The sequence below is a fragment of the Girardinichthys multiradiatus genome, chromosome 3 (genome assembly GCF_021462225.1).
Source record: "Girardinichthys multiradiatus isolate DD_20200921_A chromosome 3, DD_fGirMul_XY1, whole genome shotgun sequence".
In the NCBI taxonomy this organism is placed as follows: domain Eukaryota; kingdom Metazoa; phylum Chordata; class Actinopteri; order Cyprinodontiformes; family Goodeidae; genus Girardinichthys; species Girardinichthys multiradiatus.
This window is the reverse complement of record NC_061796.1, coordinates 29,269,237-29,297,131: the sequence shown is the minus strand read 5'-3', so window position 1 is coordinate 29,297,131 and position 27,895 is coordinate 29,269,237. Positions and strand designations below refer to the sequence as shown.

Below are 27,895 nucleotides of genomic sequence, written 5' to 3'. Positions count from 1 at the left end.
GTCTTCAGTGTTCCTAAATTTAAAGTTTAACCTTGAATCTGAATGTGCATGCTCTCTGCTCAGAGGTAGAGGATTAAGGTTGGGAATCCAGGAGAAAAAGCATCAGGAAACTCTGCGTTGGGAGGACGAAGGGTTTTCATTAGTACACACTGGAAATTGTTTTATTGCACAGTGTGCTGCGGCTAAGTCACAAACCTCCATTTCTCAGAGATCACGCCTAAATCTGAGTCACCAGGGTCACACCAGGGTCAAAGTCTAAAATGGTATTCCATGTAAAAACCCCCAGATGATACACTGAAAATCAAGTGAAAATGTGTAATTACTGTGTCGTTTAGTGAAATTACAAAAATTCATGATGCCAGCGGTAGTTTTCATTCAAAGGGTGTACTGTAGCATTCTGAGCTACCAGGGTATTTCCTAAGTATACTTCACCATATCACAACGTTTTTCACTTAACTGCATGTTTCTGACAGCAATATTAAAATAAAATAAGCCTTTCAAACATTGAAGCGCCTCAGTTGGCAGGGCGGATAAAATTCATTCTGAGTTTCTGAAGGTTCTGGACATTGTGGGGCTGTCATGGTTGACACGCCTCTTCAGTGTCGCATGAGGGACTGGGACAACACTATTGGAGTGGCAGACTGGGGTCGTGGTCCCAATTTTTGAGAAAGGGGAACAAAGAGTGTGCTCCATATATCGAGGGATCATACTTCTCAGCCTCCCTGGAAAAGCTTACTCTTGGGAGTTGGAGAGGAGGCTTTGACTGATAGTTGAACCTTAGATTCAGGAGGAGCAATGTGTCTTTCAAAGAGCCGAAAAGAGCTGGGTGGCTGGAATCAGCCTAAGAGATAGGATGAGGAGTTCCCTCACCCAAGGGGAGCTCAAAGTAGAACAGCTGCTCCTCCGCATTGAAGGGAGACAGTTGAGGTGGTTTGAGGCTCTGCTTAAGATGCATCCTGGACTCCTCCCTTCAGAGGTTTTACATGCCACTGGGAGAAGACCTGGAGAAAATCCAGAACTCATTGAAGGAACTGCAAGTCTGGCCTGGGAATCGGCTTGGGATCCCCCAGAATGGGCTGGAGGGTGTTGCTGGGGAAAGGGAAGAAAATGATAACGGATGCATGGATGGATGGATCTCTATTCATTGTTTATGTTTGGGTCATTTTAATTTGTTTTGTGGTGAAAAAAATGAACATGTAAGTTACAAATCTGTCGATACAAACTTGGTTCTACGCATGCAAATGAGCATATGGCCAAACACAAGTTGATACTAAATTCATTTTATTCTTACATCCACATGTACATCATTAACTTCTCCTCAGCATGATTACCGTCATCATTACACACATTACCATCATCCTTAGTGCTACACTCAAAACATTCATTTTGACTGCATCATTTGCTACTTTTTCTCTTCAAATGCTAAAGCCGTGATAAATAAAAATAAAACATTTGCTCCTCAAATTTATATATATATATATTTACATATACATATATAGTCTAGGCAACATGGTATCAAGGGTCAAGATTGAAATGTCTTGTTGCTACCCACAGAAAACATCAAACATCACTGGAAATGGTGCTGAAACAGTGTCACATAGCGACATGAGGAGGACTGCGCCAACTGAACACAAGGCTGACGGCATCAGCGAGCAAAGTGTTGGGCAAACCGAGAGAAAAAGGGAGAGGGAGTCTGCGTCAATGGAACGGTTAGCAACCAGAGCTGTAAAATCAGATGAAAGGCAGCTAGACAGACAGAAGATGAAAGACAAAGAGGCCGACAGGTGAGGAAGCAAACTGCAGACCCACACGTATGTACGCTGGAAGCTGGGTGGAACAAAATCATGTGAGCCACGGTGCACGGTAGAGCAGTGCTGTGTGTTGCGCACATAGAAAAGCACAATTTTACAGAAGCTGTCAGAGTGAACATGTAGATTTCAGGATTTTGTATTGTTCAAAAACTAAACACCACACACATCAGGGACATCAAAACTACCAATGTACTGCTCCTAATTATTCAAATTCATGTGAGTATCAACTTTACTGTGAGTTTCATAATAATTCATATTTTTATTCTGAGAAAATCTTACACTTCGGTGAAGAATGGGAAGTAAGAGGGAGTTGGAGCTGGAAACCAAGAAGTGTCTGCTCTATCGCCTGCATTTCGAACATCACAGTGATCTTTCACCTCAACATCAATAAGATGATTAGTTTTATTTCAACCTTTGTTAAAATAACATAAGATTTATACAAGATATTGAGTTTTGCGATATTTATAACAATTACTTGGTAGTATATTTATTTTGAAACACATAAATTAAGATACAATAAAAACAGTTAAATGTATTGGTAGTTGTTAAATAAATGTGATTGTGCAGAATATTATGCCTTTTAGTAATTTTTCTCTATAGAGAAACATGCAGTTAAGCCCCAAATTATTCTCCCTCTGGCAGATTTAGATTTAAGGTTATTTTCATTCAACCAATAGGTTTGTTTTTGATAGGAAACTAGACAAGCATATTCCTAAATATAAAAAGACAATTTACAAGGGGTATCATTATTGTAAAAGATAATATTTCTGTTCTTGGTTATATTTTAACAAAAAAACTAATAATACCCTTCTGATTAATGAATGGAAAAGCCTTTGTTGGCATTGCACCTATCAAAAACTTCTTGTAATTACTCACCAGCTTGTTACACATTTTCACTGGTATTATTAATGAATAATAACTTGAGCTCCAAGTCTCTGAGACTGGAAAGCCTCTTTGCCATCACCCTAATCATTAGCTTCCTTCACAGATTCTCCATTGGATTTAAGGACATTGATTGGGCAGCTGCAAAACTTTAATATCACCCCAGTCAGAATAAACATGTTGATACAATTAAAAGATTACTTCAAACCTAAATCTGCCAGGAGTATGAATAATTATGACCATAACTGTATGTATAACAAATTCATATTAGCTGATTAATTAACTGTACTGTCTGTTCGGGTAGGGCCAGCAGTTGGTTAGCTCGTAGAGATAGGTGGCGCTTCGTTAATTTCCATGCTATATATATCAACAACAATATTTCCAAACAGCTAGATTTGTTTTTCTTAGTAAAAGAAAGTAAGAGGCTCCTTTCAGCCAGCTGGTCAGTAATGAGCAGCAACGGGTGGGGGAGGGGCAGCACTGTGATACCCTTTGTTCCATACTGCTGAAAAAATCTCTGTGGTCTTTCATTAAAAGAACGTAAAAGCATAAAAAAACGCATGATTAAAACCTTGGGGTACTCTGATACTGGTATCCTGCCCAGGCCTACTCCTAGCCACTCTGTAAATATAATGCATCACATCTCCACTTCAGTTCATCTGTTTGCTCTAACAATCACTAACACCTTTACGCATGTATACATTTGGAGTTCATTAGACTCTCTTCTTAGTGAGTAAGACCCACTGGACAATGCTCTGAAGTCATTTTCTCAATTGATGGCTTGGTTGAGAGTCACATGAACCCTGATAGTCTAAGACAACCACATCCTAGAGTAAATTCAATATATATGAACTATTTGTGTGAGATCATGGGCTACCTGGTGGCAAGTTTGACTTGAGTCTGCACATCCATGGCTCTGCTATTTAGCACTGACTGCAGCACAAAACGTCACAAGAAATATACTTCCTTCGCTTACATGTTTGCAGGCAGTTTGTGCCTTAGTCCCTCCGAGTCTGTTCTGGTGACTGCCAGCTGAGGGTCCTTCTTCCCACCTTTTGGTGAGGTGGAGCTGGCAGAGGTGGGTGTGTGTGCTGTCTGGTTGGCTGCAGTGGAGGAAGTTTGTTGATGAGAGGTTGTGATGGTGGAGGAATTGGTAGAAATGGAGGAAGGGGTTGAGCTCTGAATAGGACATGAGGTTGCTGAGGATGATGTTGTTAAAGGGGTTTGTTTGGTTGTATGGCTCGAGCCTGAAACTGGACTGTGAGAAGGGACAGAAGAGGTTTGCTTCACAGGATGAACTGAGAACGTGACTTTTGTTGGAGAATTTGTGCTAAGAGGTGTTGAGGTGGGTACTGAAGATTGGATGGGGTTAAGAGAGGAGCTCTGCTTTGGGGCCTTGCTTGAGGCAGAACCTCTGGGTGAAGGGGAAGATGCAGGAGTAAGTGTCTGGGTAGGAGTAGAAGGTCGGGTACGGCTTGTCTGAGTGGGAGTTGGTATTGGTGATACAGTTGGGGTCAGGGTAGGGCTGTGGCCAGACAGCGGAGAGGGAGAAGGAGGTGTGTTGGATGCTTTGCCTCTGGTGCTCTGGGGATGTGGTGGAGAAGAGCAGAGCACAGAGGATGGTGGAGATGAAGATGTAAGTTGGGATCTGGGTCCATAAGGTTGAGATAGAGGAACTGGGGTGGAAACAGTTGATGGAGGAGGTGTGGAGGATGGAGAGGGAGAGGAGGACTGGGGAGAGGGAGTAAGAACAGGTTTAGGACGGGGTGTGGACAACGGACTTGACCCTGCTGAGGGTGGGGAGGAGGAGCAAGACAATGTCGAAGGGATGGGCTTTGGACGAGGTGTCTGGGTAAGTATAGGTGTAGGAAAAGAAGAAGCAGGTGATGGGGTGGCAGAGGAGAAGGTAGGCTGCTTTGGAGGGGAAGAAGATGGCAAGAAAGGTGTAGAGGTGATATGTGCAGCTGTGGGTGTGGGTAAAAAGGCAGTGTTTGCAGGGATTGCCTGTGCCATGGCTGGCTGAATAGGACCTGTGACCTGTGCTTGTGCAGTCAATGGTATATTTGTCACCAGCTGTAGTGTAGGGTAATTGGTCAGCATGCCTGCACTACCCCCTCTTGCCAACTGTCCTGCCAGGAACGGTGCTGCCAATAAATTCCCACCAGAGGCCTTTCGATGGAGAGGAGGATGAGGCTGCACAGTGGCCCAGGAGCGGTGAGGAAGAGTGGGCTGCGAGGCTGACAGCAGCCTGGCCTCCTGGGTTAGTCTCCCTAGTGCTGGCAGACCCTGACAGCTGTTTACCCCATGACGTAGAAGAGCCTCTTTGGCACCCTGCTGGCAGCTGATTCCATCTGATGGACTACTAGAAGAGGCAGGTGGGTTGGTGGGTGGTACCTTGTGTAATGGTGAACCTGGCCCTCCCACTGTTGGTGTTACAAGTGCCCCGGTTGTCATTGAGAGATTATCAGCCTGAAAACGGGGGCCATAAATAACAGTCCTTCCTTGCTGGACAGAAGTTGGTACAGAAAAAGCTGGGGTAGGTGGTGTTTTAGCAACTGGAGGGGATGTTACCCCACCTGGAGGGCCCATAGTTGAGGGTGAGAGTGGAAATCCTCCTCTTGGGGACAAACCACTCATTCCTCCTATTGCCATCATCCCAATAAGGGAGCTCACAGAAGGACGAAGGGGCTGCAGCACAGGAACACGGGGTGGAGAAAGAGGAAAGGTAGATGACGGAGAAGGAGAAATCATAGGAGACGGCAGGAAGAAACCTGCTCCAAGAGCGTGCTGCTGCAGCTGCTGGAGCTGCTGCTGTTGCTGTTGCTGCTGGTGCATAAGAGCGATGGCTACATTACTGGTCGCAGCTGCCGTCTGCAAGGGAGCGTGGACCAGTGGTGCCCAGATGACAGGGCGGGGACGAGGGGACACTGAACCATTGCCTGTAATCATCCCGCTTCTTCCTGCTGCAGCGGCTGCAATGGTGTCCTGCATGGCTGGCATGCTGTCGTGCTTCACTATCTGCTGCACCAGCATGCTGTCACAGGAGCCCAAACCACTCGCTGCAAGGCCAGCTCCAGGACCACCTCCACCTCGGCCTCCACCACGACCCATACTGCCGCCAAGAGAACCACCCTGGGATGACTTTCGCAGGAGCAAAGAGTTCTTCCTACCTGAGAAATAAAGCATAAAATTCACAAATTTTATTCATTTTCTCTGATCCTTACCCATTATTGCCAGAAACAACAACTGTTACGAGCCCTTGTTGTCTTCACATTCAGCGGCCACGTTTTCAAATAAAAGAATAAATCGTCTCAATGTCATGTGGCTAGTGAGAATGATCACACCAGGCCTCTTCACATCCTGCCTGCACCTCTTGCAGGAAATGTCTGATTTTATCTTGTAAAAGAGGAAGTGAGTAAAAAACCTTCATTAACTGCAATATTTTGAAATATATTTTTAAAAGATATACCAATGGTATATAATGATAATTATATGCGCATTATATGTGCATCAACAGTTTTGTCTGTTTATTATATTAATGTTTATTTTCTTCTCAGCTTAAAACTTTCAGAGGTTTTGGATCTACTGGACGTCTGCTACATCACTGTCATTTCTACAGTTAGAATAGATGCTACTAAAACTAAAAGTGGTACTGATTGCATAGATAGAGTACCAAGGTGAAAAAGCTAATTTGCCTGTTTGATGTCTGGTGAAGCAGAGGTGACCTAGCTGGGAGATGAGGAAAATGTGAAGTTGAAAGGTCCAGACCTCTAATCTAATAAGGTTCTGAACATGCTTGTAACCATGCCTAGTTGTTTTATGTCACACACGTTAGCTGGTCCAAGATTGTAGAAGGACCCACGCAGAATTTCATTTGTTTCAATTTAAAAAGTGAAACTCACATAAATTCACCAGATGCATACTAGCACACTTCAAGGACTTATGTCGATTAGCAATGATGAGCACAGAAAACCCATTATTTATCTCCCCAGAAAACCTGAACAGAAAACAAGGCCAAAGAAAAGGGCTCTTTAAAACAAACATTATGGACATGTTAAGGGGTGTGGGGGTGGTGGTTGGTGCTGGCTTTGGTTCCCAAACCTGCAAAGCTTGTTATACTCTATGATGACCCTGCATGTACACTCACTGGCCACTTTATTAGGTACACCTGTCCAACTGCTTGTTAATGCAAATTTCTAATCAGCCAATCACATGGCAGCAACTCAATGCCTTTAGTGATGTACACATGGTGAAGATAATCTGCTGCAGTTCAAACCGAGCATCAGAATGGGGAAGAAAGGTGATTTAAGTGACTTTGAACGTGGCATGGTTGTTGGTGCCAGACGGACTGGTGTGAGTATTTCAGAAACTGCTGATCTACTGGGATTTTCACGCACTACCATCTCTAGGGTTTACAGAGAATGGTTCAAAAAAGATAAAATATCCAGTGAGCGGCAGTTCTGTGGGCGCAAATGCCTTGTTGATGCCAGAGGTCAGAGGAGAATGGCCAGACTGGTTCGAGCTGATAGAAAGGCAACAGTAACTCAAATAACCACTCGTTACAACCAAGGCATACAGAAGAGCATCTCTGAACGCACAACACGTTAAACCTTGAGGTGGATGGGCTACAGCAGCAGAAGACCACACCAGGTGCCACTCCTGTCAGCTAAGAACAGGAAACTGAGGATAAAATTCGCACAGGCTCACCAAAATTGGACAATAGAAGATTGGAAAAAAACGTTGCCTGGTCTGATGAGTCTCGATTCCTGCTGCAACATTCGGATGGTAGGGTCAGAATCTGACTTCAACAACATGAAAGCATGGATCCATCCTGCCTTGTATCAATGGTTCAGGATGGTGGTGGTGTAATGGTGTGGGGGATATTTTCTTGGCACACTTTGGACCCCTTAGGACCAATTGAGCATCGTGTCAACGCCACAGCCTACCTGAGTATTGTTGCTGACCATGTCCATCCCTTTATGACCACAGTGTACCCATCTTCTGATGGTTACTTCCAGCAGGATAACGCGCCATGTCACAAAGCACGAATCATCTTAGACTGGTTTCTTGAACATGACAATGAGTTCATTGTACTCAACTGGCCTCCACAGTCACCAGATCTCAATCCAATAGAGCACCATTGGGATGTGGTGGAACGGGAGATTTGCATCATGGATGTGCAGCTGACAAATCTGCAGCATCTGTTTGATGCTATCATGTCAATATGGACTAAACTTTCTGAGGAACGTTTCCAGTACCTTGTTGAATCAATGCCACGAAGGATTAAGGCAGTTCTGAAGGCAAAGGGGGTCCAACCTGGTACTAGTTGTACCTAATAAAGTGGCCGGTGAGTGTAAGTGTTATTGTACATTTTTATTATTTTTCTTTTTCTTTAGTTTGCCGTTTAGAAAACCTCTATTTTCACATTTTATATAAAACATAAAAAAAGGGGCATAAACAGTTAAAGCTCTTTCAAGAGGAAAATGTGTTTTCTGGGAAATTAAGTTTAGGTTTTAGCCTCAGAGACTTTCTGATTCCTTAAAATTTAGTTTTGAGGGATTCTTCTTTTCATTCCATCTGGTGACAATCGAGAAAAAGAGCCTGGGGAATTCAGGAACATGGGTTGATAGCTGCTATATTCATACTAATAGTTGTGGCTAAATTAGAAATAGCTACCCAACTGTACATGAAAAATGTGGAATAGTCCAGAAATTACCAATGCGGTCCAAACGGTCAACAGCGACAGTTTCAAAAGCTCGCCGCATCATTGGGTGTTCCTCCAGAACCTCGTTAAAGCTGTCCACACTGAGAGAGTACAAACGGCAATATGTGTCTGCACGGACGCTGGCTGTTCTTCGCCCACGAGTAAGCAAGCATATCTCTGAAGAAGAAAGGAACGGTGGTCAGTTCAGGAGATGGATAAAGTTAACATTTTATTTTGCACAAAACGTTTCGCTTCTAAGGAAAAAATCTAATTCCTCACCCCCAAAGTAGGAACCATCACTCAGTTTGGTTTCCTTGTTGCCTCTGGTCAGCACGCTGACTCGTCCGTGCTGGATGAAGTACATCTTACGCCCAACTGTGCCTTCACGTATGATGAAGTCAGCTGGCTGAAACACCTCAAACCGGAGCTTGGTCAACACTGCGGTCACAAAGTTGGGATCAGCGTTGGCAAACAGTGGCATGTTTGCCACCAGGCTCCGGCAATTAAAGCCGACTATGTTCTAAATAAAAATAAGGACAAGAGAATGAAAGTCAACACAGTGTGCTGGAGGCATGAACAAACAAAGCATGCGTTTATGAATTCATCACCTCTTTCAGTGGCTCACTGAGCTCTCCTAGAATATTTTCCTCATCGAACATTTTCCCCTGGAAGCGGTGCTCATAATACTCATGGATCTTTTGTCGCAGATCGGCAGGAAGCTTGTGGAAGGACATGTACTGCTCCACCTGCTTGTACTGCAATTACAAATCCACAGAAAACATCCAATTTGAGAGATTAATTTCCTTATATTTTCTCTGATACAGCAAGGCTTCATCACCAAAACAAAACAAAGGTCCATTAAACAACTGATGGAGAGTAAGGCTCTGCCTCTGTAAGCCGATGAAGCCAAACTGAGACTCTCAGATAGTATGTTAGGAAAAACCAAAACAGGGGATAAGAACAATAGGTAATATTGATGGTGAATGAGCCGAAGTACTAAACTGATTTGTATTTAATTTAACCTAATTAGAAAGTCACTGAAATGAGACTGACAAAATTTGACAGTATCAAACTCTACCGTATCTGACACACTTCCACATAGTGCTCTACATTACTCATTGCTCACAATGAGTAATGTAGAGCACAATCAGTTGATAGCAATGTTGCCTTGCAGCAAGAAGGTCCTGGGTTCAACCCCAGGTGGGGGTCTTTCTGTATGGAGTTTACATGTTCTCCCCTGCAAACGTGGGTTCTCTCTGGGTTCTCCGGGTTCCTCCCACAGTCCAAAAACATGACTGTTAGGTCGATTGGTCTAACTGCTTTGCGAGTGAGTTTGTGCATGGCTATTTGCCCTGTGTGTGTCTGTGTTGCCTTGTGATGGACAGGCGACCTGTCCAGGGTGTACCCCGCCTCCCACTGGGGATAGGCACCAGCTTTCCTGCAACCCACTATGGAAGAAGCGGTAGAAAATGTCCAACTGACTGAATAAAACAGAACTGAACAAATCCAAAGAAAGGATTATAAAGACCGAGGAGGATAAAAAAGAAGTTGAAAGGAGGAGAGAAGATGACCAGTAAGGCTTCTTATCTCTTTTTCCAATCTTAATGATCACCTGACTGCCTTTGACTGAAAGTTTTAATGCTCTTTCAGAGTCTTTAAGTGTCCCCAAAAGGTCAAATAATAATTAGCTAATTTTTTCAGCTAATATTTATTATAAAAAATAGGTGCGACTTCCCTGCCACATTAGCCCAAACAAACATTTGGCATGCAGAGGTGAGTTAATCTTTATCATTGCAGACAGAGCTTTTCACAGATGCACAGATATTGTGTTATTACTGAGACATTTCATAACATTAACTTACATTTTCTAGCAGTGTCATCTAATGTGTGGTATATGTGGCATCTTTGACTTTTGGTCCTTATGTGGTTTAGCTAGAGAGGACTTTGCTGAAATTCGGGAATGTTATTTAAAGTCATGTATCCTTTAGCATTTTTGAAGATTAAAATGCAAGGTAGACACAAAATTGTGTGTTGGGGGTATACGCATTACTAAATATGGGTTTGGGGGTCAATAAGAAGAAACATTGTGTGATTACATGCATGGTAAAGTTAAAGTCTTGCTCCCAAACATAAAGTAACAAATTAACTGTCTAATTTAACATAACCTTCTTTTGCTAAAAAGTTGATTAGTTTAGAGGGTGGAAAAATGCATTTCTAAGCCAATGGTAACAATTTTAATCATTACTGCTGCTGCACAGGAGATGAAAAGATGCAATTAGCAAGCACAGAAAAAGTGAAAATGTTTCCATTTCTTCTATTAAGGATGTTATCAACCAAATGTAACAAAAGATTTGCCAGATTCTACAAAGCACGTAACAGGTAACCGAGTTTAAGACATAATAAAGCACCACTTGAATTGCAGGCACGCGAATAAAAGCCACTGTGGGTGCCTGTCTGCAAAAGCTTGGTATGAGACGCTGATTACTCCAAACTTGTGGGATTTGGCCAGCTACTTTGCTAAATATTTTATAATTTAATTTTGAAAATTAGACAAAAGTAATACATTTTTGAATTTACTAAATTGCCATTCACAAATTTTAAAGCAATACATGAGGCATAAAAAACTACAAAAACATGTAGCATTTTACGATATACATTTTTAAAGAGAAGTGCTAAAAAATGTTCAGTTGCTGAAATATGTTTTAAAGTCAGCTTTTCGTCAGTGAAGGTTCTTCCTGCAGACAGGAAACAGCACAGCAGCCACTACAATAATGTTTAAATAATTACAATATTTAAAAAAGCCAACTTTTATATGAATGGATTTTTCAAATTTAAAGATTTAAATAATTCTCTAAAATAGAAAGGAGCAAAATCTAACTTCCTCATTGTCAGAGTTACAGGTCCTTCTCAAAATATTAGCATATTGTGATAAAGTTCATTATTTTCCATAATGTCATGATGAAAATGTAACATTCCTATATTTTAGATTCATTGCACACTAACTGAAATATTTCAGGTCTTTTATTGTCTTAATACGGATGATTTTGGCATACAGCTCATGAAAACCCAAAATTCCTATCTCACAAAATTAGCATATTTCATCCGACCAATAAAAGAAAAGTGTTTTTAATACAAAAAACGTCAACCTTCAAATAATCATGTACAGTTATGCACTCAGTACTTGGTCGGGAATCCTTTTGCAGAAATGACTGCTTCAATGCGGCGTGGCATGGAGGCAATCAGCCTGTGGCACTGCTGAGGTCTTATGGAGGCCCAGGATGCTTCGATAGCGGCCTTTAGCTCATCCAGAGTGTTGGGTCTTGAGTCTCTCAATGTTCTCTTCACAATATTCCACAGATTCTCTATGGGGTTCAGGTCAGGAGAGTTGGCAGGCCAATTGAGCACAGTGATACCATGGTCAGTAAACCATTTACCAGTGGTTTTGGCACTGTGAGCAGGTGCCAGGTCGTGCTGAAAAATGAAATCTTCATCTCCATAAAGCTTTTCAGCAGATGGAAGCATGAAGTGCTCCAAAATCTCCTGATAGCTAGCTGCATTGACCCTGCCCTTGATAAAACACAGTGGACCAACACCAGCAGCTGACACGGCACCCCAGACCATCACTGACTGTGGGTACTTGACACTGGACTTCTGGCATTTTGGCATTTCCTTCTCCCCAGTCTTCTTCCAGACAGCGTTTTCTGCCACACTTTTTCTTTCCCACAGACTTCCCACTGAGGTGCCTTGATACAGCACTCTGGGAACAGCCTATTCATTCAGAAATTTCTTTCTGTGTCTTACCCTCTTGCTTGAGGGTGTCAATAGTGGCCTTCTGGACAGCAGTCAGGTCGGCAGTCTTACCCATGATTGGGGTTTTGAGTGATGAACCAGGCTGGGAGTTTTAAAGGCCTCAGGAATCTTTTGCAGGTGTTTAGAGTTAACTCGTTGATTCAGATGATTAGGTTCATAGCTCATTTAGAGACCCTTTTAATGATATGCTAATTTTGAGAGATAGGAATTTTGGGTTTTCATGAGCTGTATGCCAAAATCATACGTTTTAAGACAATAAAAGACCTAAAATATTTCAATTAGTGTGCAATGAATCTAAAATATATGAATGTTAAATTTTCATCATGACATTATGGAAAATAATGAACTTTATCACAATATGCTAATATTTTGAGAAGGACCTGTAGAGTTAGGTAAATAAAAAAATCAGATGACAGCCTAAAACTGTAATTTAGGGTCAGCTGCAGACAGACAGATCATGGTAAATATATTCCATAAATATTTAAAAGGATGTGTAGCAACAGATGGATGATAGTCATATTTCACCTTCTCCTGATACTGTCGCCGTGAGGAGTCCAGCGACTGAATGAGGGCGGTGGCGTGGCCGATAAACATGGCGTAGCAGGTGGCGCCAACGATCATACTGAGCATGGTGAGCCACACATCAGTCATCCCCTCGGGAGCCTGGGCACCATATCCAATACACAACATGTGGCTCATGGCTTTGAACAGAGCGTAGGAGTACTGCACACCCCATGTGTCGTTCTGCGAGGAAGAGGGGGAACAAGCACAACAAGTTTATTATTTTGAGAAATACTACAGTAAAACATTCTCAATTTGGTCACAATCCAAAACAACCTGACTGAGATCATAACAGCAAAACGCTTATAAAGTGCAAACCTGTTCTCTGATTACCAATGAGTCTGTTCTTAGTGTGTGCACACCTCCTGTTTTGAGTCCAATTATAAAGCGATGGTAATGGTCCAGAGGATGTGGGGACTTTCTCTGGGGAGAATCCTAACACCAGTGTGCTTAGCAACATTGACTCATGGCAACCACTGAGACATGAGTCAGCTGATCATACAATCACAAATCACAAACTCCAGCAAGCCTTGTGGCTTTCCAATCTTTGCACGCACTGACGCATCTACCTGATCTCTGCTGAAATTTTTAATTAAACAGTCATTTTTTTCTTTTTATATCTTTCTGATGATTATAGTCAATCTTATTCCAGCAGGATGTGCTGCTGCATGAGCCAATTAACAGAGTTAAAGAGGAAACTGTGTCATGTCTGGTAAACGGCTTTACTGTGTACACACCAGCTCCTCTGCCATCATCTGAAACAAATATTGTGCACACTGATCAAACATGCTCAGAAGCACAGCAAATGCAAATGCACTCATACTGAAATTGTATATGTTACAGCCAAAATACTTTAGTGTATTTTACTGGGATTTCGTGTAATAGACCAACACAAAGTAGTGCATAAACGTGAAGTGGAAATTAAATTAAATTCAATTAAATTCAATTCAAAAATACTTTATTAATCCCAAAGGGAAATTAAATGTTGTTATAGCTCATATTATGAAGGTTTCCTCAAAGAGCCGTTGTAGATGCTGATGGCTCTGGGCAGGAAGGATCTCCTGTAGCGCTCCGTCTTACAGCAGATCTGAAGAAGCCTCTGATTGAAGACACTCTGTTGTTGTAGGACAGTCTGATGAAGAGGATGCTCAGGGTTCTCCATAATGTTCTTCATTTTATGAAGAATCCTTCTTTCCACAATGATCTCCAGAGGTTCCAGAGGAGTCCCCAGAACAGAGCCAGCCTTTTTTATCAGCTTGTTGAGCTTTTTTAAATCCCTGGCTCTGATGCTGCTTCCCCAGCAGATGATGGTAGAAGAGATCACACTCTCCACAACAGACTTATAGAAGATCTGCAGCATCTTGCTGCAAACACCAAAGGACCTAAGCTTCCTCAAGAAGTACAGTCTGCTCTGTCCCTTCTTGTAGATGGCTTCACTGTTGCATCTCCACTCTAGTCTGTTGTCCAGGTGAACACGGAGGTATTTATACTCCTCCACCACCTCCACTTCTTCTCCCATGATAGAAATAGTTTTTGACTTCTTCCTGTGACACATCGCTTTGAGTGTCTCGTTACTGAAAAGCGCTATATAAATAAACTTACCTTACCTTACCTTACATGGTTCTAAACGTTTTTCCAAACAAAAATCTAAAACACCGCCATCTTTTACATTTTATTTATCCCCCTTCAATCCGATACCCTACCATCAGTGTGCAGTTTAAACTTAGTATAAATCCAACTGTTCTGTGAAGGCCTAAGAGGTTTGTAAGAGGACATCAGTGAACATACAGCATCATGAAGACCAGGGAACACAGCTCATAGGTCATAAAGAAAGATGTAAAGATTTTTATACCATATTTAGACTATAAATATCACAGAGCACTATTCAGGGCAAGAATATGACACAACTGCAAACCTTCCTCGACATAGTCGTCCACCTAAGCTGACAGGCTGGGCAAAGAGACTATAATCAGAGAAGCAGCCAAAAGGCCCATCGTAACTCTGTAGAGGCTGCAAAGATCCACAACTCAGGTGGCAGAATCTGCTGAGCGGATAATTATTAGTTGTGCACTCCACAAATCTGGCTTCTATAGAAGAATGGCAAGAAATAAAGCATTACTAAAAAAGCCATTACAGGTCCTATTTACAGTTTGGGTTACAGCAAGCATGTAGAAGGACACCAAAATTCACTCCAGATGCAAAACTCTATGTGTGGTAGAAAACTAACACTGCACATCATCCTGTACATACAGTACCCTGTTTCATGATGGGGGTTGCATCATACTGTAGGGATGCATTTTATTCAATCCTTAAAGAAAACCTGTTAGAGGTTGCAAAAGAAAAGAGATTGGGGCAGGTTTCACTTACATACGGCCAGAGTTATAATGGAACAGTTTAGATCAAAGCATATCCACTTATTAGAATGGCCTAGTCAAAGTCCAGAATTTAAGGTTGATGTGTACACATGTTCTCCAGCAAATTTGGCTGAGCTGGCACTATTTTGTAAAAATATCAGCCTCTAGATGTGCAAAGTTGGTTGAGACAGACCCCAAAAAACTGGCACCTTTAGTAACAGCAAAGCATTGACTCAAGGGGAGTGACTAAAAATGCTTTTCTTATTCTTATTTTTTAGATTTTAAGCTAGGTTTTTAAAATGTTCTTTTATTTCACAAGGACACACTATGTTGTATTGCTCTGTCTCTTAGAATCCAAACGAAAGACATAATAATGGAGCTCCTGTTGGAAGTTCGTGTACTGCAGTTCTTTGTGTGACTTGTTCAGTTCAACCTCGATTCCTCTGTTGTTTATCATGAAATTAACCAGTTAAATCTACTACTGGAGACTCACCACCATCAGGTTCTTGGAAACCCAGCAGTCAGAAGGGAAGTCCTGTAGCATGGGGACCAGAAACTGGAGACAGCCGTCCCAGTGGCACAAAAGCAGCATCATACCAATCAGGTTTACGATCCTTACCATGGCACTGGCAAGGTCATAGGTCATGTGGAAGATCTGAGAGAAAAATGAATAACAAGATGGCTTAACAGCTTGGCATTTGAAATAATTCATCAAATAATTTGTAAAATAAAGCCTAGTTATTGAAAAACAACATGCTCCAATTGTCGAAACAAGCTGTCATAAGAAGTTTGTTGGGCTTAAAGCCCGTGGTGTCTGCCACTCACCTCCTCCCACTGGTGGATGTAACGGATGAGCCTAGAAAGGCGCAGCAACCGAAGCAGGCTAAGAATTTTGGTGAAGCGGACTATACGCAGCGCCCGAGCTGTTCTGTAGACCTCCGAGTCCAGACTGTCCACCATCAGGAAGATGTAGTCTACGGGGATGGATGACAGAAAGTCCACGAGGAACCAGGTCTTTAGATATTTCTGGCGGATTGCCCTGAGTGGGAGGAAGATGGAAGAAAAGAGACAAGCCTCATTTGGCAGGGTAGCTTTGTGGAAGTGAGTCCAGTGTTTGCTCTGCATGTAATGGGGCTCAGTATTCATCAGGTGCACACAGAAACCTGAACAAAGCTGTGCTGAATCACCTTTCCCCTCATGCATACAGATGTGTTTGAACAAATCCCTCACTGGTAGCCAAGGAAACAGGCTTGATCTACTCATATTCTATTTTACAAAAAAATAAAGAAAATTATACAGCTTTATGCTCCAACTGACCTTGGGTCAAGCAGTATCTCTGTGCTGTCTTCCTTCATGATGCCGGTCCTGAAGTTTAGAACCAGATCAACCATGAAGAGAGTGTCAGAGACCACGTTGAAGATGATCCATGAAGGGGTGTTCTCGTCTCGAAAGAACGTGATGCCCACGGGCAGGATGATGAGGTTGCCCATCATCAAGAGTAACATCAACAGGTCCCAGTAAAATCTGGAAACAGAAAGCCATAAACTTATTTGCTTTTCCTTCTCAAAGACTGTGGTGGCTAAGATGTATCGTCTACGCAGACAAAGAACAGTTTCCTTATATTCTTTTCTTTCCTGAAAGGATGGTGCACTGTTGGAATAAACTGTGTTTACTGAATGTTATCAGCCAACAATGTCAGCAAAAGGTTTGAGTCACCTGTTATGTATTTATAAAGTGCTTTCATGGAATGGGAATGTAATATTTTATACTGGAGTTCATTCATAACTTGATCTGGGAATGATGTCACAGCTTAGTTCAGCTTATTGTTGTCTGAAGTTGAAAACCCTGCGGGAGTTGCAAATTGTTGTGATCATAACTACTGCATCAACACAAGCATAGCAACAAACAGCTGACACCAGATGTTTACCTACACTGTACAAAAAGGACAGAAAACCCATTTTTCCTCCCTGTGTATGTTTACTAAATGCTTGATTTTTCTAAAGATGTTTGTTTTTTTAACTTTCTTCAACTTCAGAAGTCTAGACATATTTCCTTATTATATGGTAAATTTGCCTTTAAACTGATGACCTGAGTCAAACATTACGGGTGTTCTTCAACAAGTGTCTTACAACAGTTTGCTGGAAATTTGGCCCACTCCCCCTGACAGAACTGGTGTAACTCAGTCAAGTTTGTAGGCCTCCTTAGTCACACACACAACCCTGACCACAATTTTCAGGTCAGGGTTTTGTGATGGCTGCTCCAAAAATGTGACTTTGTTGTTCTTAAACAACTTTATAACTATGTCATTGTCCATTTGGTAGACCCATCTGTGCCCAACCTTTAACGTCCAAGTTGATGTTTTCACATGTTCTTTCAGCATTTTCACATAATGTTATTTATTCATAATACCATCTATTTTGTTAACTGCACCAGTCCCTCCTAGAGCAAAACACCCACACAACATTATGCTACCACCTCCGTACTTTACAGTACGGACAGTGTTCTCAAATTTGCGTTTTCTTCTAAATGTAACGATGGACCCTATATGCATTTGCAAGCTGTACTATGGTATTTTGTGTTGCGTTTCTAACAATGGGTTCTTGCTCTCTGAGTGGCCTTTCAGCCCAGGTTTCTGTCTCTTTGACAAGTTCTTTCCTCACAATGCAGTCTGTTGTGTGACATGAACCAGTCCTTTCAGCAAAACATCCCCACAGCATGATGCTGCCACCCCCATACTTTACATCTTGGATGATGTTCTCAGGACTGAGATTATTATATTATTATGATATTTAAAAGATGATAGAAAGCTTGAAAGACAACTAAAATAGTCAACTGTAAAAGATTTTAAGTAAGTCTGGGAAAGCAAAATACACAGAACAAATGATTGCATTAAATTGCAGTCCAGAGTAGTTATTTTTGCATTTATAAACTGGAAATAGGTCAAACATATCAGAAGATGTAATTGTCAGAATTTAAAGGCATCATTTTGTTACATACAATTGGTGAAAAAGACTGCAGTGCTCTCACACAAATCCTTGTGTCCAACATACAATGACAATAATTCTGCGCTATTAAATCTATTTGACATGTACAATATGTCAAGCCCCTCCATTTCCACCGCTGCATTCTGTGAGAACAATGTTCACTGACAGCACAGTCAAACAGCAGTAAAATTATGTTGGTATTTCCTGGTATTTCAGTCAATGTTTTAGTATAAACATGCAAAAAAACATTTTGAATAAATTTGTATTGATGCTTGTGGAAGTGAAGGTTTGCTGTAACCCACTGGGACATGGAAATTTTTAGTAACACTTTAGCTTTTCCTACAGTCACAGTCTTTTATTGTCTTAATACGGATGATTTTGTCATACAGCTCATGAAAACCCAAAATTCCTATCTCACAAAATTAGCATATCATTAAAAGGGTCTCTAAACGAGCTATGAACCTAATAATCTGAATCAACAAGTTAACTCTAAACATCTGCAAAAGATTCCTGAGGCCTTTAAAACTCCCAGCCTGGTTCATCACTCAAAACCCCAATCATGGGTAAGACTGCCGACCTGACTGCTGTCCAGAAGGCCACTATTGACACCCTCAAGCAAGAGGATAAGACACAGAAAGAAATTTCTGAACGAATAGGCTGTTCCCAGAGTGCTGTATCAAGGCACCTCAGTGGGAAGTCTGTGGGAAAGAAAAAGTGTGGCAGAAAACGCTGTCTGGAGGAAGACTGGGGAGAAGGAAATGCCAAAATGCCAGAAGTCCAGTGTCAAGTACCCACAGTCAGTGATGGTCTGGGGTGCCGTGTCAGCTGCTGGTGTTGGTCCAATGTGTTTTATCAAGGGCAGGGTCAATGCAGCTAGCTATCAGGAGATTTTGGAGCACTTCATGCTTCCATCTGCTGAAAAGCTTTATGGAGATGAAGATTTCATTTTTCAGCACAACCTAGCACCTGCTCACAGTGCCAAAACCACTGGTAAATGGTTTACTGACCATGGTATCACTGTGCTCAATTGGCCTGCCAACTCTCTTGACCTGAACCCCATAGAGAATCTGTGGGATATTGTGAAGAGAACATTGAGAGACTCAAGACCCAACACTCTGGATGAGCTAAAGGCCGCTATCGAAGCATCCTGGGCCTCCATACGACCTCAGCAGTGCCACAGGCTGATTGCCTCCATGCCACGCCGCATTGAAGCAGTCATTTCTGCAAAAGGATTCCCAACCAAGTATTGAGTGCATAACTGTACATGATTATTTGAAGGTTGACGTTTTTTGTATTAAAAACACTTTTCTTTTATTGGTCGGATGAAATATGCTAATTTTGTGAGATAGGAGGTTTTGGGTTTTCATGAGCTGTATGCCAAAATCATCCGTATTAAGACAATAAAAGACCTGAAATATTTCAGTTAGTGTGCAATGAATCTAAAATATGTGAATGTTAAATTTTCATCATTACATTATGGAAAATAATGAACTTTATCACAATATGCTAATATTTTGAGAAGGACCTGTAGAATTGACCCTTGAGGAATCCCACAGATGACAAGAGCTGAAGAGGAGCACTATTTTCCTAACTGAACTGAGAAACTCCTGTTAGGGATGTAATATCGGAACCAAGACATGTTGATCCTTTCACTTATTGTAGTCTGGACAACAATATCTCATGATGTAATAATGGATGCTGACAGGTGACAGCAGTTAAAAGGAGGTAATTAAAAACCCTCATAAACAGAGATTTGCAAATCCTGAATTACTAATTAAACGTCCTGGGACACTCAGATCATCTTAAAAAGTAAAGCATAACTAATTAAAAGAGTTTCAGTTATATTTATTTGTATAGGGATTGGAAAGGGTACCGCTAACAAAGGCACAGGTGAACTTCCTAAAAACAGTCATTTCTTAAAGTGGTTTTTTTATCCTGCTGAATTATTTTGTAAAATAAATGTTGAATTTGCTAAAATGTCTTGTGTGGGATTATTATGCTATAATTGCTGCAATAAAAGGGTTGTGAAGAAATTTAGAGGGTGCTCTAAGTTTTGTAGAGAAAAATGCAAATGAGTCACTGAGCAAACATTTTAAAATCCATCCATTACTCTTTACTAACAAAAGAGATCTCAGCTAAATCAGGAAAAAAGGGGACAAAGTGTGAGGAACAAAATGAAGGAAAATGATCAGTAACCTTGGGAGGCCTCATCAGTCTGCATTTCAGGCTTGAGAACATTTCCCAGTGACGTATTTTAGCTCTCTGATATAAATTCAGCAAATAAATCACATCATTCGAGTGCCAAAAGTGATTAAAGTATGAAAGAAGAGCCAATACAATCATCTGGAGACAGTTCTTGTCATCTCCATGTCTCCGATTCTTCTAATCCCTTCATCCATCACTTTGACTCGCTTCTGCTCAAACTCTGTCTCATTTCTCTCTGAGAAAATGCACTGGAGCTCTGCAATCGATTGATATTGAACCTTAATTCAGTCAAATAACCTCATGGTGCGAGGCTACCACCAAGGCTGATGAAGATTAAGCATGCATGAGTCATCTGTCTGCCTCTACTCACACTTTCCATTCAGAGTTTGTCATTTATACTGACACATGCACGGCTTCATAATCACTGGCAATAAACACAGGGATTATTCACAGCAACGCAAACAAGGCTTCCTGTAGCTAAGACAGAGATGTATTCCTGACCTCAAGTTCACAGCTCATTAACTTTGATTAAAGCCAAAAACATCTGTGAATCACATCATGATTGTTCATGTATGTTTAATAGGCTAACAATGTACTGCATATTTCCAGGTTTTTGTAGATATTGCTTGGTCAAAATAGGTAGTCTTCTTGAATGTTCTTTCCCATTTTAAGGCAAACAATAGATTAGATGAAACATTGTAGTGTACATTTTCTGTTGCAGCTTTGAAACTGTGGTAGATAATTACAGTGTATGTACAGCAAAGAAACAAACATTAAAGAGATCCAGCTGCACTACTACAGGGGTTGGACAATGAAACTGAAACACCTGGTTTTAGACCACAATAATTTATTAGTATGGTGTAGGGTCTCCTTTTACAGCCAATACAGCATCAATTCGTCTTGAGAATGACATATACAAGTCCTGCACAGTGGTCAGAGGGATTTTAAGCCATTCTTCTTGCAGGATAGTAGCCAGGTCACTACGTGATACTGGTGGAGGAAAACGTTTCCTGACTCGCTCCTCCAAAACACCCCAAAGTGGCTCAATAATATATAGATCTGGTGACTGTGCAGGCCATGGGAGATGTTCAACTTCACTTTCATGTTCATCAAACCAATCTTTCATCAGTCTTGCTGTGTGTATTGGTGCATTGTCATCCTGATACACGGCACCGCCTTCAGGATACAATGTTTGAACCATTGGATGCACATGGTCCTCAAGAATGGTTCAGTAGTCCTTGGCAGTGACGCGCCCATCTAGCACAAGTATTGGGCCAAGGGAATGCCATGATATGGCAGCCCAAACCATCACTGATCCACCCCCATGCTTCACTCTGGGCATGCAACAGTCTGGGTGGTACGCTTCTTTGGGGCTTCTCCACACCGTAACTCTCCTGGATGTGGGGAAAACAGTAAAGGTGGACTCATCAGAGAACAATACATGTTTCACATTGTCCACAGCCCAAGATTTGAGCTTCTTGCACCATTGAAACCGACGTTTGGCATTGGCATGAGTGACCAAAGGTTTGGCTATAACAGCCCGGCCGTGTATATTGACCCTGTGGAGCTCCCGACGGACAGTTCTGGTGGAAACAGGAGAGTTGAGGTGCACATTTAATTCTGCCGTGATTTGGGCAGCCGTGGTTATATGTTTTTTGGATACAATCCGGGTTAGCACCCGAACATCCCTTTCAGACAGCTTCCTCTTGCGTCCACAGTTAATCCTGTTGGATATGGTTCGTCCTTCTTGGTGGTATGCTGACATTACCCTGGATACCGTGGCTCTTGATACATCACAAAGACTTGCTGTCTTGGTCACAGATGTGCCAGCAAGACGTGCACGAACAAATTGTCCTTTTTTGAATTCTGGTATGTCACCCATAATGTTGTGTGCATTTCAATATTTTGAGCAAAACTGTGCTCTTACCCTGCTAATTGAACCTTCACACTCTGCTCTTACTGGTGCAATGTGCAATCAATGAAGACTGGCTACCAGGCTGGTCCAATTTAGCCATGAAACCTCCCACACTAAAATGACAGGTGTTTCAGTTTCATTGTCCAACCCCTGTATATTTACTTGTAGTAGTGCAGCTGGATCTCTTTAATGATTGGGGTTGTTCACTTGCATGGAAACATTTTGAACAAAAACAATGTATGGATTCTTCAGTGGATGGATGGATGGATTCAAGCACAACGAAAAGCTAACTTTTATTTTAGTGCATGTACTGCCCCGAAACCATGCCGCCCTGGGCTGTGACCCATATCTCCCATTTAAAAAACTATAGCTACATGAAGCACAATAGTAATATTCATAGGATTTCTGTTTTTGAAAATAACTTCTCCAAAATTGCTGCTTAAAATTAAGGTTTGATCATCATCTGCCTAGTTAGTTGATCCAAGATCCTGTTTTCATATAATTATTTAACTTGTCGTGTTTTTATCGGGGAAATTCCTGCCTGTCTGCTTTTGCTGTTTACGGCCTGTAAATTTTTTTTTCAACTTCATTGTTTTATAAATATAATAGACAGGTAAATCATTTGCACCTAACACCGTTTCACACTAATTACTTCACACTAATTACTGATAACATCTTTGTTCAGCATTAGGAAGCCCTGTAATCCAACTTATAAAATGAAAGTGCACATTAGTTTATTCCCTAGAAAATGTTAAAATATGCTTTAAAAATATCAGTTTAGCAAAACTTTATTATAATTTTTCTATTTTTGCTGCCTATTTGTACCAAAACTAAACCTGTGTAGATGATATTTCTCCACATTTCTCCTACTTTTTATGGATCATGGGTTTGATTCAAGCAAGCATACTTGAGTGTGTCTGTACCTGTGTGTAATGTTCACCTAAACTACACAAAATAGGACTTGCAAATGCAATCAAAGCTGGTCTCTGTTGCCTCATCAGCATTCCCTTTCCGAAAACGAACAGGTGCTGGACGATCACTGACCTGCATCTACTCGCTCAGCTGTAGTCAAACTCAACACTAATATTACTGTAATTGAGGCCAAGTGTCTCCTAAGCGCCCTGTGATTGGCTCCCTATTTGCAACTGTCCAGATGTCACTACCACCCATCATCCCGCCATAAGAGTGATAAATAAGCCCAACAATTGTCTGTATCATGGCTATGCATGAATGTAAATTATGTCTCATTCACTTGATATAGTCATATAAGTGAAGCAGGAGGAGCATCTCTTTATAGCACGCTTTAGAAAGAGGGGAGCTTATAAGCAGACTCAGTAATGACATCCTTATATGCACACACATTACTATACACATCCTGATAGACACTTGTGCACAAGGATGATGCAAATGAAGTTGTGAAGTTGTTTTAGACGCAATTTACTTCACCTTTACTGTCACTTGGCCTTGCATAATTCTTCTTCAGGTGTTGCTCCAGACTACAGGTACTTGTAAAGTCATATAAGCGAATTATGCATAATGCATGCCCAGTCTACATAATTTACAACAACAAGCATAAGCAGAAATCCTAAATTGTCATCCTGCAACAGGACTATCAACACCTTCAGGTGTATTTGATGAGCACATCATTCCTTTGCTTCATTCCTCACAAGCCTCATTCATCATTTCACCTGATATCACGCCCACTCTTTCACAGCTGTGGGGTGATCATCACATTGACAGACAACAGAAAAAATTGTACAGTCTTTGTGTGCCAGTCTGAGTGTTCAAAGTGGGGCAGGAGCCTTGGGGATCAAGCCATCCATTGTTGCTGCTGTGTGTCTGGAGATTAAGAAAGCTGTCACTCCTTCTGCTATCCACCTGCACAGTTCTGGAGTTTGTAGTGAGAAATCCCCCTAAACGAGCTTAGGTTAACACTGCCAGTGAATACCTACCTTATCAGCCACAGGATAAGACACACATCTATGTATCACACAAATTATTTTTTATACTTTCCCGATTTAGGAAAATGGATAGTTAAAGAAACAACTACATTAGGTTATTAAGTAAAATTTATAAAGAAGTCACTCAGTTGCATAAGAACAAAAATATGTCATGTAGTAAGTGGTTGTTTAACTCTTGAGCAACAGTGGTTCTTGCATAATTGGTGCCCCTGGTGAGCCTCTGCTGCTGCCCCAAACACAACCAAAGACATGGCCACTCCCTAATGACTAAAACAAGATGGACGGACGGACGGCCGGCCGGACGAACGGATAGACGGACGGACTGACTGACTGACTGAAAGAAAGAAAGAAAGAAAGAAAGAAAGAAAGAGAAAGAAAGAAGGTATTTCTTCAGGGAGCACTCTTATTTACCGCTGAGAACTGCCAAGTACAAATAGAACATACCATGAGTAATAGACACTTAAGTGTAGCACCCTATCAACATGAAGGAAGATGTGAATGAATGAACAAACAAAAAAACAAGTAATCATATAAATAAATATATAATAAATAAATAAGCAGCAATATTTTCTTACAGTGCTAACATGCTTCATGCCTTGTGCAAGGGGAGGTAGGTAGTTGAGGAGCGCTTACTTCATTAACCCAACATGCATTGTTCGGGTCTATTTAAAGATAACATTTTTATTTGATTTGATTTTTATTTATTTGTGTCTTGGCGCCCCCCAGTATGAGTCACCCTGGCCGCAGAGCCATATCACCCATATAACCATCATTGCTAAAAATAAATGTATACGGAAGTGGAAAGTCACCAGCATGGGGCATTGTGCTTTGTTTATAATGAAAACCTATTTAAATGCTCACACATTTGCATCTTAAATCTCAGTTAAACTTGTTCCACCCAACTTTCTTTGCTTCGTTTTTCACTCACTCTGTGATGTTACTCTGTAGGAACATTTTTTTCCTGTAATCAGAAAGCTGCAAAAATCATTATTTTTTACTGATGTGGAACTGATTGTGTTGTCTTTAATTTTCTCTCATATATTTGTTCAACACTCTCTCCCCATCTCCCACATCTCTTTATTTACACCACTGTGATCCATTTAGCCCTGTCCTCCTCTCCCACTGTCTTCCTCCTCAATTCTTGTAACCTCAGAGGAGGTTGTTGACAGCTTGAACACTTTATTTATGATTTCTATCTCGTGGTTCCCTCTTCTGAGGTGTCTGTCATTATGTTTCAAGTGCACTTTCTAAAAGGAATCACAATTTCCACTTCTTTGGTCTGTTTCTACTCAAGCAAATCTGCCTTTAATGTGCTACAGGTGCTATTTATTTTTACCGCCCAGACTCAGACACCAGTTGCATGCTAAGTGTGTCAGTATTGCTCCATACCTGAAGTCACTGTAGGGGTGTATGATCCAGGCTCCTGCTGATTTGAGTCTCTCTTGCTCCAGGGCAACAGCTTTATGGGACCCAAACATACGAAGACTGAACTTGTTGACTCCTGGCTGAAGCATGGCACCAAACTGTCTTTGGATGAAGGTGCTCTGGTTGGAGTTGCTGTAGTCCTCTCCATCCAGGCCCATGCCGAACCCACCAAGACCAAACTGGCATGGCATCTCAGGAGTCCCCGCTGCTGTGGTGTTGTAGGCAGTTGTAGTAGTCTCTGCACCAGTGGCCACCACAATGACCCCAGTCCCAGTAGAGGAGGTGGAGGCCAGGGCAGCATGGGATGCTGCGAAGCCCACAGAGCGTGGAGCAGGAGGAGGATGGGTGGAGCTAGAGGAGCAGGATGCTGCTGGCGGCGCTGGTAGTGCCATGGGTAGGGTCACTGGGGTGGTTGGGGTGCCCGCTGCACGAAAGGGAAGGCTATCCCTGGGGGAGGAGCTCATGATGGAAGGGCGGCGGCCGCGTCCATCCATGGAAGAGCTGTCTGTGCAGAAGGACCCCTTTTCTCCCTCCAGAGAGGCCTGGGACAGCCTGTAGCCTGGGGAAGGCAGGCTGCTTTTACTGCGCCGCTTTATGTCTCCATCACTCCGCCTGGGCAGAGTGTCACCCCCAGATCCCCCAGTGCAACCAGGGGTGCCCACCGTTCCTGCCACTCCATCCATCCCCACTCAGGGAGAAGGGTGGGAGGGGCAGGGGGCGATAACCTGTAGGCTGTGATCACCTGTCCAGATTATTCTACATAGGTGGAGGTGTCTCTGTCAGTTTTATAAAACAAGAGATGGTGGAGAAAGTAATCTGAGTCTGTGTTCATTCTCCTGGAGCTGTCACCTCACGCCTCCACCCTCTCTTGGGTAATGTGGCCATCCTTACCTCTGTGCCTTTGGAAATGCCCCCACGCAGATGATTGTATTCTTCACTCTGCCAACTCTCACGCTAGCAACCTCATTTTCATCCCCACTTCCAGAGTATCGTTTGTCCTCACAGACGTGTCTCCATCATTCCTCCTTCCTCGTCCTTGAAAGGTTGCTCTCCGCCCGCGGCCCTCCCTCTCCTCTCCACAGCCGCTCTCAACGCTCCGGCGCCGGTCATATTGGCTACCGGCTTCCCGGTCTGCTTTAGATAAGAGCCCTGGTCGCTCAGTGGTAGTCAGCGTCGCCTATATCTCCAGACCGCTCATCCAATTCTGCTTGCCCCCCACTCCAGCACATATGAGGATAGCTGACAAGGACACTCGCTCCTTCAGTCACAGCAAAGGGATTGTTATTCCACATAAAGTATCAACCAAGATATGCGCTCACACTCCGACGCGCACAGATCCATCCTGACACCGCGTCCACAAACACGCACACGGAAAAAAAGGGACACGGTCACGGGGGCGCACAGATATGGCAAGCCAGAAATATCAGCCCATGCTTTCACGGAACACACGACACGCAGTCATTGTCAGTATCTGAGGAAAAAGGACGATCGAAGGCGCGCTGGGGGAAAAAAGTCCACCCGTGACAGACGCGCTCATAGACAGAAGGAGTGGAGACTGTTAACTTGGTCCGGTGTTCGCGTTATTTCACGCTGTCAGATGGAGCTCACGTTTCCATCCACACTTCACCCGACTTTTGATGACATTGTGTCCAGAAAACAGGCGGCGTCCTTCTCCGAGAACAGATAAATGCCTTCAACACGCAGGAAAAGAAAGCTGCTTTGTCCTCACAACTCTACAAAATCATGAGTCTCCGCCACAATCATTAATAAAAACAACTTGTTGAGCGTTTTAAGGTGGGAGCCACGAAAGTCACTCATCTCACTCTGACAGCCTGTACGTGTCCACGGAGGCGCACTGGAATGAGTATTAAATAAATAAATCTGCATATAAAGGTCCGGATCTAATCATCCTGTTACCATGGCACCCGCATCCCCATCATTCCCCCCAAGGCCGCGTGCCCGGCTGGCGTAAGACGCACGCATGTCTCGCAGGTACGACTCGCGCGTCATCCCTTCTAGACAATGCAACGGGGAGAGGCTGCAGAGAGCGATGATGAAACTTATAGCTGGAAAAACGGAAGAGCCTCCTTCCGGGTAAGGAGAGGTTATAGCTCCTACAGGTGGAATCAAATATCTACACTGTAAAAAAGACAATTTTTTCTGTCTTAATCAGAATAAATGTTTCCTGTTTAGTTAGAATAACAAACATTTATTTTACTTAAGTATATGGTAAAATGCCTTATAAACGTTATGACTTTGGACAAACATTTAGATTTTCTTTCC

General features: G+C 42.3%; 1 protein-coding gene across 1 annotated transcript; it reads right to left on the bottom strand.

The window, feature by feature from the left end:
• Window positions 1-1,188: 1,188 nt before the first annotated feature.
• On the bottom strand, window positions 1,189-27,639 carry LOC124864128 (potassium/sodium hyperpolarization-activated cyclic nucleotide-gated channel 1). The gene is made up of 9 exons (XM_047358802.1): window positions 25,577-27,639; window positions 16,440-16,646; window positions 15,948-16,161; window positions 15,616-15,777; window positions 12,733-12,951; window positions 9,006-9,152; window positions 8,677-8,917; window positions 8,410-8,574; window positions 1,189-5,863 (listed from the first exon to the last, which is right to left on the bottom strand). Exons 1-9 carry the CDS (start codon window positions 26,293-26,295, stop codon window positions 3,666-3,668), a joined length of 4,272 nt encoding a protein of 1,423 aa, XP_047214758.1. The 5' UTR covers window positions 26,296-27,639; the 3' UTR covers window positions 1,189-3,665.
• Between the last annotated feature and the right edge of the window lie 256 nt (window positions 27,640-27,895).